At 31.4% G+C, this 16,212-nt stretch overlaps 2 protein-coding genes across 8 annotated transcripts; one reads left to right on the top strand and one right to left on the bottom strand.

The window, feature by feature from the left end:
* Positions 1-44: 44 nt before the first annotated feature.
* On the top strand, positions 45-7,769 carry LOC110659298 (pentatricopeptide repeat-containing protein At1g71490). 6 transcript variants are annotated; one of them, XR_009142100.1, is made up of 7 exons: positions 45-175; positions 623-3,167; positions 4,783-4,930; positions 5,560-5,832; positions 6,245-6,399; positions 6,483-6,557; positions 7,458-7,769. XR_009142100.1 is itself a non-coding variant. In XM_058131483.1 (2 exons), exon 2 carries the CDS (start codon positions 809-811, stop codon positions 2,993-2,995), a length of 2,187 nt encoding a protein of 728 aa, XP_057987466.1. In that variant the 5' UTR covers positions 45-175; positions 623-808; the 3' UTR covers positions 2,996-3,170. The 6 variants fall into 6 exon arrangements, 1 of the variants encoding a protein (XP_057987466.1); XR_009142101.1 differs by lacking the exon at positions 5,560-5,832; XR_009142098.1 differs by lacking the exon at positions 6,483-6,557.
* LOC110659297 (uncharacterized) lies at positions 7,130-10,675 on the bottom strand. Of its 2 annotated transcripts, none has more exons than XM_021817181.2 (5): positions 10,194-10,675; positions 9,174-9,288; positions 8,945-9,026; positions 7,944-7,995; positions 7,130-7,581 (listed from the first exon to the last, which is right to left on the bottom strand). In XM_021817181.2, the coding sequence occupies exons 1-5, from the start codon at positions 10,572-10,574 to the stop codon at positions 7,303-7,305; spliced, it is 909 nt and encodes a 302-aa protein (XP_021672873.2). In that variant the 5' UTR covers positions 10,575-10,675; the 3' UTR covers positions 7,130-7,302. The 2 variants fall into 2 exon arrangements, with proteins under 2 accessions (XP_021672873.2, XP_057987467.1); XM_058131484.1 differs by having other exon boundaries at positions 7,315-7,571; positions 10,194-10,665.
* Between the last annotated feature and the right edge of the window lie 5,537 nt (positions 10,676-16,212).

Raw genomic sequence — 16,212 nt, 5'->3', positions numbered from 1 at the left:
TTAATTTTATTCATAATTTTCCATATGATTTGTTACGGCTTCCATTCCCCTCTTCTTCCTCTGCCCCCCGCCTCGCTTACGGAACCCACAAGCTCTCGCAGTCGCAGCTTCTCCTCCTCATCGGTGCCTGCCCCTCAACCTCGCCGCTGCTCCTTCATGCGTCCCATTCCCACAAGTGAGTTATTTTTCCAGGCTTTCCCTTCTCTTAATCGTGTTTCCTTCTGCTCCCCACAGAAAGCCAAACTGATGCGAGTATAAGTTTTAATGATCTGTTTTTCCAGATTGTGTTTCTGGAAAAAGGTTGTTGCTATAAGCGAGTATAAGTTACTTTTGCTATGTAATGTATTGTTGTTTCCTTGATTGCTTCACATGATACCAGATGGAAATAAAACAGGGCTTTTAACTGTGTCTTCTATCATTGATTTTCCCTTTTGAATTTAATTCTTCTCCATACTTGTGACATGCAGATGGGCATTTGAATTGGTTTTTTAAGTCAAATTTCGTTTTCCCTTCACAGAATTTACACTAATGCTTGCTTGTTTAAGAAAAGTAGTTCTTTTGGGATTTCCACTCTCAATTCATCACTTAACTTGTATTTTACTTTTTTGTTTTTTGTTAGCAGAGGCAGTATGAAATATTGGGGAAGGCAGGTGACTTGACTATGTTGTTTAATCGGATAGAATTGTCTTGTTATCCTTGATCTTGAGAAGCAAAATTTGAGTAATCTATTAGCCATTTTCTTTCTCTGCAAGCTGCATGATGCAAATGTGGGAATGCAGTCAGCTTTCAACAAATGTGTTTATAGTGCATGCCATCTTCATCCCATTTTGTACTGAAAGACCTTTCTCTAAGTCAATTCCAAAAGTTCATTCCTAAAAAATGGAAACAAACTTCCAAAGAAGTAATTCTTCAAAACAATCACCTGGTTCTGGGTAAGTGTACAACTGGCAATGAATCTATGATAGATAACCTTTTTAATTCTCTCAGAGAGTTTGCCTGTCAGGGCCATTTATTAAAAGCATTCAAAACCTTTTCTCTGATCCAGTACCATGTCTCTTGTACTACTTCAAATGATATTGTTCAGCATTCCATATCTTCTCTTCTTTTATCTTGTGTCAACCTTAAATCGCTTCCACAGGGTAAACAGCTCCATGCCCTCATTATCTCTTTGGGATTTGAGCAACACCCCATTTTGGTTCCCAAGCTTGTCAATTTTTACTCAAACGCTGATCTTTTAGTTGATGCTCACACCATTACTGAAAATTCCAATATTTTGCACCCTTTACCTTGGAATCTGCTTATCTCTTCTTATGTTCGAAATGGACTATATGGAGAGGCACTTTCTGCCTATAAGAAGATGATAAGTAAAGGCATTAGACCTGATCATTTCACTTACCCATCTGTTCTCAAGGCTTGTGGTGAAAAATTGGATCTAGCCTTTGGGAGAGAGGTTCATGAATCCATTAATGCTAGCTGTCATGTATGGAGCTTATTTGTGCATAATTCCTTGGTTTCAATGTATGCAAAAATTGGTGAATTGGAGATTGCCCGTTGCTTGTTTGACAAAATGCCAGAAAGAGATGCTGTTTCTTGGAATGCTATGATTTCTGGTTATGCCTCCAAGGGAATGTGGAAGGAAGCATTTGAGCTGTTTGAAAAAATGCAGTTAGCCGGTGTTGAATTGAATATTATAATTTGGAACACAATAGCTGGAGGGTGCTTGCAGTTGGGCAATTTTAAGGGGGCACTTGAATTGCTTTCTCATATGAGAAGTTGTGGCATTTGTTTGGATTCAGTTGCAATGATTATTGGTTTGGGTGCATGTTCCCATATTGGTGCCATCAGATTAGGTACAGAGATTCATGGTTCTGCAATTCGCAGCTTTTGTGATGGAGCTGATAATGTTAGAAATGCCCTGATCACTATGTATTCTAGGTGCAAAGATCTTAGACATGCCTACATTTTGTTTCAATTAGTAAAAACTAAGAGCATAATTACCTGGAACTCCATGCTTTCTGGTTATGCCCACATGGATAGATCTGAAGAAGCATCATTCCTATTCAGAGAAATGTTGCGCTGTGGCATTGAGCCAAATTATGTGACTATAGCGAGCATTCTTCCCCTTTGTGCTCGAGTGGCAAATCTACAACATGGCAAGGAGTTCCATTGTTACATTTTGAGGCGTGCAGGATTTAAGAATTATTTGTTGCTGTGGAACACTCTTGTTGACATGTATGCAAGATGTGGAAAAGTTTTAGAAGCTAAAAGGCTGTTTGATTCAATGAACAGGAGGGATGAAGTGACATATACTTCCTTGATTGCTGGGTTTGGAATACAGGGAGAGGGACGAGCGGCATTAAAACTTTTTTATGAAATGAACAGGAATAATATTAAACCAGACCATGTAACAATGGTGGCAGTTCTATCAGCTTGTAGCCATTCAGGCCTAGTAACTGAAGGAAAAATGTTGTTTCAAAAGATGTGTAGTGCTTATGGCATAGTTCCACGTTTGCAGCACTTTGCCTGCATGGTTGACCTCTATGGGAGGGCTGGATTATTACATAAAGCTAAGGAGATGATCACAAAGATGCCTTACAGGCCAACCTCTGCCATGTGGGCCACTCTTTTAGGAGCTTGCCGTATCCATGGAAATACTGAGATAGGTGAATGGGCTGCCGAGAAATTGTTGGAAATGAGGCCTGAAAATTCAGGTTACTATGTGTTGATTGCTAATATGTATGCTGCTGCCGGTCGTTGGAACAAGCTAGCAAAGGTGAGGACTTACATGAGGGACTTGGGTGTGAGGAAGGCTCCTGGCTGTACCTGGGTTGATGTGGGCTCTGAATTTTTACCATTTCTGGTCGGAGATACATCAAAAGCTAATGCAGATGAGTTTTACCCATTATTGGAGGGGTTGACTAATCTAACTAAAGATGCTGATTATGATGCCAGAGAAAGTTTGGGTTCTGTTAAAGTGCTGGAGGAAGTAGGATGATTCCCAATAATGCATTCTGGATGTATTTCACGTGAATTAAATTTGTCATTCTTGTCCCATGGCAGCAATTTATTATGTGATCTATAACAGAAGTCAAGAAACAAAAGAAATATACCTTAAGGCCCTTCTGAATTGGGTCAGACTTGTAGTATTCATGGGATCTTTCTGGTCGGTATGTAAATTTTCTTTTATTTTATCATCTATTAACTTGACTAGTGTGTGTGTGTGTGTGTGTGTGTGTGTGTGTGTGTGTGTGTGAATTTAGATGACTTGAACTGGACTATGCAGTGGTATTCATGGGATCTTTCTGGTCGGTATGTAAATTTTCGCAGTTGAACTGGACTATGCAGTGGTATTCATGGGATCTTTCTGGTCGGTATGTAAATTTTCTTTTATTTTATCATCTATTAACTTGACTAGTCTCTGTGTGTGTGTGTGTGTGTGTTTATCATCTATTAACTTGACTAGTCTGTGTGTGTGTGTGTGTGTGTGTGTGAATTTAGATGACTTGAACTGGACTATGCAGTTGAACTGGACTATGCAGTGCAGCTTTGTGTGTGTGTGTGTGTGACTATGCAGTTGAACTGGACTATGCAGTGCAGCTTTGTTGTTGCAGATTGTGTGTGTGTGTGTGTGTGTGTGTGTGTGTGTGTGAATTTAGATGACTTGAACTGGACTATGCAGTTGAACTGGACTATGCAGTGCAGCTTTGTTGTTGCAGATTGTGTGTGTGTGTGTGTGTGTGTGTGTGTGTGTGTGTGTGTGTGAATTTAGATGACTTGAACTGGACTATGCAGTGCAGCTTTGTTGTTGCAGATTTTTATATTATTTGTATTAGTGAATTCTTGATATTTCTGGCTAATTTTGAATGGGTCTATTATGCATTAGCCTTAGAATTTGTAGATTTTTAGTGATTATTTTATTTGAAATTGCTATTTATTTCTGATTTTAATCTTGAAATTATCTTGAAACTTTAATTTCAAACCTTTGAAAGGAAAGACTTATGTTTGAAATTTTCACCATTGTTTTGCATGTTGGAGATAATTTAGTCAGATGAGAAATCTGCATTTTATATATCATTCTTATAAGCAAGGATAAGGAATTGACCCTTATTGATTTTGGAGCATTGATAAATCTGTCACCAAAAAACCCTGATTTGAAATGGCAATCTTTCTGTCGGCTGCTGAATTAGTCTGGCCTTGGCACAAACTTAAACTGTTAATTTTTCACTATTTTCTTCCACATACTCCACTTTTTTGGGGTTGGACTGGAACCCTTTCGTAGCTTGATTAAAAGGGCCTCATCAACTAAAATACCTTAAATTAGGGGTCTGTCAATTTCACTTTATTGTGCTGATATCTCACTTTTGGTCCTTGATGTCAATGGTAGAGAACAAATTTTAACTTGTTTATGCCCAAGAGTGTTTATGCCAAATTAGATGCTACTTGTCTTTTGTTCTGGCCAGTGTTTTAACTTTGAAGCATTAAACCAAGTGTTTGTAATATACTTCTGTTTTCAATTGTTGATGCCTATTTCTATTTGAAAATAGACTGTTTGTTTTAAGATGGTTTGTGGTACATCATTATTATTGCCTTTTAAATTCTTTATTTTATTCATGTTTTAGGTTTATAGATCTCACTTTTTGTGAACTCTGTTTTCTGCATGCACTTCTCTTTGTTACCATAGTTGATCCTTTGTTGATAATAATTCTTTATTTTATTTCATTTGTGTTTCTCTTTGCTAACTCATAAAAGAAAATTCAGAATAAAAATAATTTTGACTTGCAGGTAAAAAAAAGTATGATTCATAAACAGCCTTTTGTTGATGATGATTCTTATGAGGTTGCTTTCAAGCATCCTAGACACCTGGAACACATTGATCAACTTGCTCCAATTGCCTCTCTTAATGAATCTCATCCGAAAACTACAACTTCAGGTAACAAAGAGTTGACGGTTTTATTTATATGTTGCTGAATTTCTTTGGATAAAGAAACAAGTCATATTGTTGTTATCCTTCAAATTTGACCAATGTTTAGCCTATGCTCCTTTTTTTTCTTCAAATGATTTAGCATAGCCTACTTGATCACTTGATATAGAAATAGGCCTTTGGACATGCATTCCCTTAACCATAAATATCATGTTGCCTTTCTAAGAGATTATTCAATTAAATGAGAACAAAAGACTTAAGGAAGCTTTTTGCAATCTATTGTCTCTTAGAAGAAAGATTTTGGGTTTTGGGCTTCAAATTGCATTCATCTATGACTACACTGAATTAATTTAATCTTTTTTTCTTGATAATCACAGTTAATATGGCTGTGTGGTTCTTATATTAAGGGCAGTTAATTTGTACTGAACCCATGTATATTTTGTCATGCCATAGCAATTTTGTGAATTTATCAATGACATTCTGCTCTTACAGATCTTGCATGTGTTAACTACTGAAATTATGTTTCCTCTTCACTTGCATATGTTCTGCTAATTGCATTGGATATAATCCATATGACGTTTTAATTGAATAATATTCAATATTTTTGTTCATATAGTTGACTTATTTTTATTGTGAAGATGGTGATAAATGTCTTTGTAATTGTCAACATATTGGGAGGTCTCCAAATGGTTCAGTCGTAGTGGTTTCAAATGACACCAACAACTTTGAAAGTGGTGCTTCTGGCTGTTTTCCCCAATTTTTATGCATCAACAACAGAATTCTTGAAGCAGATAATCTCTCATTTTTCCTTGAATATTTTGATCATGGACACCAGCTCGGGGCTTTACTTCAGCGTGATGATGTGTTCTCATCTTTTGACTATCCCTTTTGGAATCCAGTTTAAATTGGAGGTTTCATAGCTCAGTTTAAGGGCCATTATATTACTGATTATGACCTTGATTAATGTCTTGCTTTTTTAGTTCCTATGCATAGTCTAGGTTCTTGATATTATAGATTATGGTATTTTTGTATTGTACCTGTTCTTAACTATTTGATTTGGTGAATCCCATTATTTGAATTTATTGATTGATTTTTTCATTTTTTAAGTAATTATTGTGGGCATATTAAAAGGCCTATAGTGGTATAATATTGCAGCCTAATTAACAGTTGTTTTATTCCATCCCAATAGTTGGGAAGTATTTAACTATCACATGGTGTCTAAAATTAAAATGTTTTATTGTGTTGTGTTATTTACAAGGTTCTGGTGCAACAGTATTTATTGGAATGTAGTTACGAAGTATTTGTTGTAATGTATATTTACAGGATATTGCAAATGCTGAACTAGCTCCAATCAATCCCATCCGGCTAGGACTAGCACTGAACTTCTGTGTTTTATTATGAGATCTTGAACTCCTCATTGTGCTTGCAGTCTTTGCAATCTGGGTAACACCACCCTCCTTCACATGTTGAGAAATCAGGTTTGCAAATCATATTTTCTTGCGTTTTTAATGTGTTTTTCCCTCCTTTTTCCATATGGATTATTGAATCTTCTCTCTTGCAGAGACTGATGTTAAATATAAATAAAAGAGATTCAAAATCTCAAGACTGAAAATGGAAAACCATATTCCCAGGGAAAGTAAGTTCATGATAAGGCTATAATTTATATATAATTGGGAATTAAATTTCATGCAGTCAATAGAAGACAAATTATATGTAGAAATTTATGATTTCCACAGCTATTTGGTAGAGCAATCAGCTGTAATTTTATTTAATTTTTTATTTATTTTATTTTATTTTTGGGTTATATGTGATACTTGGAAGTCTTCGCAACTTGGGCGACTGTGCATTGTTTTTCTTCTTGTTTTGATTTAGATGAGGTTAAATAAATTGAAAGACTCTGGAATATGTTACTGTTTGTTTATGAAATAGCATCGTAGAATATATGTAATTTTTGGTTGTCATTTGGATGTCTCCTATGAAAAAGATGCATTTACAATGTGATTCTTGAAATAATTGCTGAAGTTGGGAATTTCAGCAGAACTGTCACTTTAGTGGGGCAAAGATATACCCTGGCAAGGGTATCATATTTTTTGCGTACGTTCCTTTTCTGCAATTGATGAAACTTGATAATCTTTGAGGATTGACATATATATGAGTTTTTTTTTTTTTTTTTTTTTTTTTTTTTTTTTAAATTCAACGGGGATAAAATGCAGATTCCAATATTTTCTAGCTATGCCCTTTTATTATCATTCTCAAGGAAATAATTGGAGCATTAGTTGAGGATGTTACAATCTTAATCCCAAACTAGTAGGGGTTGGCTATGTATCTTTATCCATACTTTGAATATACAACATGCTAAATGAAAATACAATTGCTATAATTCACAAATCATGTTTGGAAAAGTAGCCTTGGCTGAAGAACAAATTATTAAAATACGCAAATGTACAAGTTTTGTTTTTATGTATACCATATACATAGTAGAGGAAATATTGCATGTGATGATTGAAGAGGTGTTTGCTGATGTTGTACTGTGCAGATGAGTCCATGAACACTACCATTATGAATGTAAATGGCATATAGCTTTTCATCATAGCTGATCTGCCAGCTGAGGAAAGCGTTGCAGCAGCCAAACTACACCCTGGATGGCAACCTGCATGGTCCTAGAGGAGTTAAGAGATCACAATAGTTATGCCTTTATGCTACTAGAATTGAAAAATCAGCATATGGCTTTGGTTGGGAAATGGGTCTGCCTAAATCTAATAAAGCAATTGTAGCTGCTAAATATTCAATCCAGTCCTTAAATTAAAACAAAGGCTGACTGAGTTATAAAATTTAACTTTTTATGCGATCAATTCTGTTGCTACAGTCATCATAAATTAGATCTGGAATTGATCAAATTTCTGTTATATTGAAAACAAGATAATTAAAAATTAAGAGTGAAAAATTGAGGATATGCTAGAACAGTAAAAGGGTGTTGTCTTATTGATGCAACAGACAACAAAGAGGAAGTATATATACATACCAGAGCTGCCTCTCCAGGCTTGATTGCGGGCTCAACACTATCCCGACCGTAACTGTTCTCAAAAGATAAATAAGCCCACAACAATATGAATGCTTTTATGTTGAAATAAAAATACCGTAAATGAAATATTAAGAAAGAATTTCCAATTAATTAATACTCAAGTTTACTAGCAGCAAGATAACTTCAAAATGTAGGGTGGCTGCTCAGTGTTTCAGCCCGTTAATATCTCAGATAAATTAAAGATCTATTATTAGCAGCATTGAACTTCTGTTATTATCTTCTTGAATTTGCATAGCAATCATGAAGAGCTCAAAACCAAAAAAAGTGAACTATCAGAGGATATTGACCGCTGAAAGAGTATGGAGGACACAACACCATGACCATATGCTTCAATGCTTTGTTCATGGGCATCAAGAAAGCTATAATGAATAATGAGGAACGATCTTGTACGTGGAAAGTATTGAAGCATATGCTTGCGGAGCCATTTTAATAAGCAACAACTTTGTATATCAAACAAGAATGATAACAATAGAATTGCTGATCACAAGTCCTGTTCCATGAAAAGCTTAATTTTCTAACGCAGAGATCATCACATCTGTTTAGGAACCCCTTTTATCTTCCATTTCATGAACATATGTATATAAGTTTCCATCTTGTTCATTCTTTTCCTCTTTAATGGAAATTAGGTCACTTTGTGAAGAGCAAATATCCTATCTAGAGATTTATTTTTGATAGAGGCATCCATGTTAGACGGATGAAATCAAAATCTCAGTAATGTAAGATAAATAGAGACAAACTCTGAACTCGATTTATATGTTTAGTTGAATAGTAGAAAATTCATTTTAACTTGGAGATCCTAGGTCTGGTACCCTCTGGGGTAAAGGAGTTGCGAGGACTCCCTCATTGTATAGCTAGTTCAATGAATGGTTAATGCACTGCATAAATTGAAAGTTTCACTTCCTCCATAAGTCCACAAAACATTACTTAAAAGCTTCACTTACATTATTTGTCTTCTGCTGTTCTTGACCTCTAGCCGATAAAAGCTGCATCCTTTGCTAAATGGGAATGGCTTGCCCTTCCAATCTGTTATATCCAGTTATGACTTCAAGCTTAAAAAAAATCCAAACAAGACATCACACATAGCTAAAATTCCAAGGAAAAAAAAAAGTTAATAATTACTTATAGACTATAGAGAGGAGGCAATATGTGAAAAGGACAGTATGTTCTTACCTAAATGCCATGTAACTCCAACTGCTAAGGAATCCTCAGCAGAAATATCATCAATAACAAATCGGAGGTCCTTGCTGATAGAATCATTGAACTTCTTAAAGAACTCTAAAATATCCTGCATGATGGTCTCTCCTTTTAATAACTCGTAATAAATCTCGTAATTAGTAGATTGAAGTATTCGAACTCGAAACGTTTTTATTGTAACTTTATTTAAAGATTAACTATACTACTGTATCTTATTTATTATTTACATACAACGGTTGTATTAAATAAATTTTTGGGCACATTTTCCACTCCTTCATTGATGTCGATTGATTAAGGGAAATAATCTTGTCAAATTGCTTACCAAACTTAAAAACTTAGATTTAGAATTATGAAATTACAAATTGGAACCTAGTTATAATCCCACGTATAAAAAGAAACTAGCTATATATTTTTCATTTAATTTCAATACTTGATTAAAGATGGGTAATTTACAATTTAGTCCCTAAATTTTATCTTATATTATACTTTAATCCCTGAATTTTACGAAATTAATTATTTAGTCAATGAGTTTTGCACTGTATTATACTTTAGTCCCTGAATTTTAAAAATTAATTATTTAATCCCCTTAATTTAAATAGATAGAACAATTTAGTCTTGTAATTTTAATGTTTGGAACAATTTAATCCATTATCAGAAGAACTAAATAATTCTATATATTAAAATTATAGGAACTAAAGTGTAATATAGTATAAAAATTAAAGATTAAATAATTAATTTTTTAAAATTTAAAGATTAAAATATAATATAAGATAAAATATAAAATTAAATAATAAATTTTAAAAAAAAATTAAAATATAATATAACGTAAAATTTAGAAATCAAAATGTAAATTTTTATTTAAAAAAAGAAGATTAATTTCAATTGGTTGGTCTTGGGCTCGGTCCACATGTGGCCCAGCCCAGCCTAATTGAAACAAAGAGCAATTGAATTCGAAGGAACGAGTAGAAGCGAAAGAATTACTCGGTACAAGATTACCTTCCGACCAATGAAGGGCCGTGGAAAGATAAGGTCGTCGTACACACAATTCTTCGCAATGAGCTTCTCCACGGCGGCAAGATCGCGGTCGTTGATTCCTTTATAGAAGCTCCTCACTATCTCCGACGCAGACTGTGGTAAATCGGTATCATCATCATCTTTCCTTGTTGGTGATGGTGCAAAGGTAACGGTCTGATTATCTGATGATGATGATGATGATGATGACGACGAGACTTTGATTTCGGTTTGTGAGATCCATGTTCTTCTTCTACTGGAAAAGCTTCGCGAGTTGTTCAGCAGGGAAGTTGGAGTTTTCCGGCGGAAGTTAAGGGGAGGAGGCAGTGGCGTTGGAGAAAGGAGATGTGATATGGTGGACCTCATCAGGATGGTTGATGATGGAAGCGCTTAGCCAAGTGAAAGATTCCAATGAAAATAAATTGATTTATATTTGATGATGGAAAAGCAAATAAGGATATTTTTAATCCTGAAATTAATTATATTCCATATTCAAATATTGTGTTTCAACATTTGTTTTTTTAAATAATTGAGTTTCTAGAAAAATATTACTTTAATACTTTTTAATCTATAAAATAAAAATAAAAAAAATAAAATAAATTCATTCATTTTTTGTAGAAAAATATAACTTAAGTACTTTTTAATTTATAAAATAAAAAAAAAATTAAATAAGTACATGCTTTTTCAGTGGAAGATCAAATAAATGGTTATACTTTGAATTAAAAGTTAAATAAGTCTTTATTTAACAAAATACTATTTTTTTAATTTTAAATATTAAAAATTATTTATTATTTTTATTTAAAATAAAATTTAAAAAAAGAAATTAAACAATATAAATAAAAATTATTTAATATGAAAATTATTATTTTTAATATTTATTATTAAAAAATAATTTTTATTAAGTAAAAATTTATTTTTTTTAATTAAAAAATATTATAGTTTATTTCACTTTCAACTTAAAATATAGAAACTTATTTAATTTTTTTTTAAATAAAAAAATTTTTTTACCAATAATTTTAGAAAAATTATCAATAAAGAATTTAAACTTTTATTTTCTTTTTTTCAAAATTCATAAGCATTAATATATTCTTTAAACATGTAATTCAATAATTTTTAAAGTTTTGTAAAGAAGTTATTTATGTAGTTTAAATTCATGATCTTGTCATTAATAGAATAATTTTATTATTATATTAAGGTTATTTTTTTAAAATTTATTTAAAAAATTAAAAATAAAATAAAAAATATATTTAATATAAACTCAAATTTATATGAAAATAAAGTGATTAATCATTAAATTAGATATTGATATCAAAATATATGTATAATTAATCAAAAAATATATAAAAAGTTAACGCTTGTATAAAGTTTACAATAACCGCACCATAAAATAAATATTGATAGCAATTTCTTATAAACAAATTAAAAGACTGATTATTATTGCATGTTGTTTCCAATTTCCACCATTTTCTACGTTAGTTCGTGGAACAGATGTAACCTATTTCATTTATGATAAATAAATACTTTATAACAACGTTATATGATCATCACTGCACTATTTTCACAGATTTTTAATTTTAATAAAATTTTGAATTTTATAAATTTAATATTTAATCTTTGAAATTCTTTTTATTTTTAACAATTAAATTATTTTATTAATGAAAATACATAAAATCATTAATATAACATTTTTTTATGAAAAAAAAATTTCATTAATTGAATATATATATATATATATATATTGCATAAATAAAATAATTTTTTATATAAAATTATTATAAAGAATTTAAAAAATTGGAGGGTAAATTTCACTCGTGATACATGAACTTTAAGGTTAGTAACACTATGGTATATAAATTTTAAAATTTAACTTAAAACCTCATAAATTATCATAAATATCACTTTAAATCCCATACAACCTGCAACAACCCGTTTAAAGGTTAAAAAGATGACGTGGCAGTTCAAACAAGATTGAAATCATCTTTTCCTCTTTTCTCTCTCCTTCGTGTAATATATAATTCTTACTTTGTCAACTTTATTTATCCTAAATACCTTGCCCTTCTCATCTCTCTCTTTCTGATGAAATCGAATTTCATTTTACTCTATTTTTTTTCTTCAAGTTTATAGTTGAAGGATATTTTTGTGCTTTTTTTTTTTCTTTCTTTCATTGATGATGTCTCAGTTTAATAGGAGAAGGTTATCACCCAATGACATTCCTCTTTGCCGATGTGAAAAAGAAGCGAAATTAACAACATCATGGATCAATGCACACCCTGGAAGAAGGTTGTATGGCTGCACAAACTATTGGGTAAGTAGAAATGAAATTTTCATCTAGATCTTGGTTAAAATTTTTTCTATGACAACATGATATGGGCAGTCATGATTTGGCTAAATTTTTTTGATATGGATTTTAGGGTAAGAGAAGATATTTATAATGATATGGGTTATGGGTTTTTTATATGAATAATACTATAATATGTCTTTTTTTTTCAATTTTTTGCAGAGAAGCAATTGTTTTTATTATTCAAGCAAACAGTGACAAAAGAAGCTGCGTTCTACTCGTCAGATAAAATCATTAGTCGACAATGAAGAATGAGTCATAAAAATAAATAATCGATGGATTTCAAGTGATGATTTGCGATGAAGAATGAGCCTGATGATGAAGAAATTGAAGGAACACAACATGCTGTATCAAAGAGAGAGAAAATGTAGATGAAAGAGTGAGAGAGTGAAGTAATACAAGTTAGAGGAGAGATGAAAAGGGATAAGAGATTCTTAATCTTAACTGGACATGCCAAATTATTTTTTTTACCTTCAAACCGGTTATTGTAGGTTGTATGAGGTTTAAAGTGACATTTACAGTAGTTTATGAGATTTTAAATGAAATTTTAAAATTCATGTACGGTAGTGTTACCAACCCTAAAATTCATATACCATTGATGAAATTTACCCAAAAATTGGGTAGTGTTGACAAAATATATAGATTGTCCAATAAGTGGGTTTCACAATCCATTTTTTTACTCTTGGTCTCTTAAAAATTCCATATATAACGCTCCAAACTTAAATCCGAGCATAAGAAATGATCTATACCCTATGGAGCACTTTTTTAATAAATAAAAAAAAATAACAAATACACATACATGAAAAAATCCTCAACCATGAGGAATATCTCCAGAAGAAAAAAAAAAGCTTCACCAAAGAGGTGGCACATGTACTCAATGTTTATAAATAGTGATAGATTTGAGGATTTATCCATTCAAGATTTGTCAATAATAATAAATTTAAGGAAATATGTCCAGAATTTATTCTAAATTAACATAAAACTAAGAATTATTAGGAAAAAAAAATTAAAGGAGAGAATTTATCACCGATGACTACCTAAAGAAAGAAAGAAGGAAGAAGATGAGAAATAATGAAAAAGATGGAGAAGAAATTTCTAATTAACATAAAATATTGATCAATAAAAAATTTTGTATTTCATTAATCAACTCATATTATTTAACGAAAGCTTTTGTCAAATTGATTTGCATTAGTACTGTGTGCACCATTAGTTGAAATTTTGAAGTTTATTTGTAATTACAAGATTTATGTATATATATGATTGTGGGTGATAGTAGCTTGGCACTCTTAGGTTGCTCCTCAATGGAAGGTAGCCATGGCACTTCCCAATTTGGAATAAATGAGACCATTGATCGCTCAGTCACTCCTGGACCACAAATTAGGTGGAAGCAGTTATATGTGTCTTCAAGTCATTTGAATTAGGGGTAAGCAGAATTCAATTTAAATCGAAATAATTAACCAAATTAAATCAAAAATAAATTTTGGTTTGATTTTATTTTATTTTTAAAAATTTTAATTTATTTGGTTCGATTTAATTTTTATGCAACAAAACTGTATAAATGAATCATATATATTAACGGAGAAATAGACCTTACAGCGTCCTAGCCCACTAAAACTTAAGCGTAAACCTAACCATTTAATAGCACCACAGGTCTCCAATCTCCCATCTTTCCTCTGAATTCCTTTCTCATTTTCTTTTGTATCACCATTTTCATTTTCCGTTTTGCATTTTCGCTATTTCACTTGCCCAAATCAATTTTTATTTTATTCTTTAGTTTCATTTGTGCCCATTCGTTTGCCTTTTTGTTGATTGAATCTATATACCCTTTCTATCTTCTTGTTGGGCGATTTGTGTTGACAATATATAACTTTGGATTTTTCGATTTTTTTATCGAACTGACTGAATGTTGGCCCTACCACAATATTGTCTATTAGGTGCTCTTGAGTCACAAACTTGATCAAAGGTCGCAGGGTGCGCTTTCAGATTGTTTGGATATGAAAATTATGATTCTTACGATAGCTTGAGGTTATCAAAGGCGAAGGTATGTCATATGTATGGGGGCAACTGCCCCTTTACTTTTGGCTAGAAAAAAATGGTACTATTTTTACTTTAAAAAATCTCTATTAAAAAACAGTTTATCCCCTTTAGTATGCTTACTTTCAATATCATTAACTCACTTATTTACCTTTTTTCTGCATTAACATATATTTTTTTAATTTTTTGCTCCAATAAAATTTTTATAATAAATTTATTTGAGGAAGAATATTAATGATTGTGGCTCCATTATATGATGAAATTAAATTTTCATGAGTTCATAAGTAAAATCATGGATAAATATGCGCTGCCAATAAACTTTAACTTAGTAGTACTAAAGTCATCTTTAGATTTACGAGGTCTCAAATAGAATTTTAATTGAAGCTAAATAAAAAAAAAAAAGAAAAAACATATAGTTTGCCATAATTGGTAAACTCGGATTGAATCGACTGATTGAACTAATGTAACTAGGAATCGGAACCTGAATCAGTTCGATTTAACCACCAGACCCTTTTTCTAGAAAATCAACATAAAACATTGTGAACTGATCAAGTAATCGGCGAACCTGATTGGGCTTTAATTGAATAATCCGACTCAATTCACTCTAAAAAAAAAAGTTACAAATGATTAAAGAGTCGGACATGGAACCTTGAGAAGCTTTTCCACTGCTGCATACTCCTTTTGTGCTTATTTTACAATATATATATATATATATATACACACAAACACATGAATTAAATTAATATATAAAATTATTTATTTTATTAATTTAAATTATATTATACTAATATAAAATAATTAATAATTATTAACCTATAACTATTAAAAAAATAAAAAAAAAATTTTAATTTCATCCACTTACAACTTAATAATCAGTAATATTAATAATTTATTATATTAGTATATTAACTTAAATGTATAAATTATATAGACAGTACCTCAACTTATGTGAATGTAATAGTAATGTATTCTTAAATTTTAGTTTGCAGTACAAAACCCTCTAATCTTTAATTTAAGTAGCATAAAACCCCTCTCAATATTCATTAGTCAAATTCTAAGTTATTTTTGCTGATATGAAATATGTCAGATCAAAAATTATATATATATTTTTTTTGTTAATTTGACACTTATTAAAAAAAATTTATTTTTATTCTCTACCTATCCACAATCTCAACGATTCAAATTGCATAGATCGGCATATCAATAATCTAGAATATATTTACTCGAACTATTAATTCATAAAAATTATATAGACGGTACCTCAACTTAGGTGAATGTAATAGTAAGGTATTCTTAAACTTTAGTTTGTAGTACAAAACCCTATAATCTTTAATTTAAGTAACATAAAACCCATCTCGACATTCATTAGGCAAATTCTAAGTTATTTTTGCTGATATGAAATATGTCAGATCAAAAATTATATTTTTTTCTTTGTTAATTTGGCAATTATTGAAAATATATATATATATATTTTTATTCTCTATCTATCCACAATCCCAATGATTCAAATTGCACAGATTGGCATATCAATAATCTAGAACATATTTACTCAAACTATTAATTCATAAAAATTATATAGACGGTACCTCAACTTAGATGAATGCAATAGTAAAGTATTCTTAAACTTTAATT

The sequence above is a fragment of the Hevea brasiliensis genome, chromosome 12, assembly GCF_030052815.1.
Source record: "Hevea brasiliensis isolate MT/VB/25A 57/8 chromosome 12, ASM3005281v1, whole genome shotgun sequence".
Lineage (NCBI taxonomy): Eukaryota > Viridiplantae > Streptophyta > Magnoliopsida > Malpighiales > Euphorbiaceae > Hevea > Hevea brasiliensis.
The sequence above is the reverse complement of the archived record's forward strand: the minus strand, read 5'-3'. Positions and strand labels throughout refer to the sequence as shown.

What these genes read in the sequence shown, in the direction of transcription:
- LOC110659298 (XM_058131483.1), top strand. Translation starts at nt 809, where the DNA reads ATGCCATCTTCATCCCATTTTGTACTGAAAGACCTTTCTCTAAGTCAA.
- LOC110659297 (XM_021817181.2), bottom strand. Translation starts at nt 10,574, where the DNA reads ATGAGGTCCACCATATCACATCTCCTTTCTCCAACGCCACTGCCTCCT. An exon ending in GGCCCTTCATTGGTCGGAAG is followed by an intron (nt 9,289 to 10,193) that starts GTAATCTTGTAC and finishes ACCATCATGCAG; the next exon opens with GATATTTTAGAGTTCTTTAA. An exon ending in AGCCTGGAGAGGCAGCTCTG is followed by an intron (nt 7,582 to 7,943) that starts GTATGTATATAT and finishes TAACTCCTCTAG; the next exon opens with GACCATGCAGGTTGCCATCC.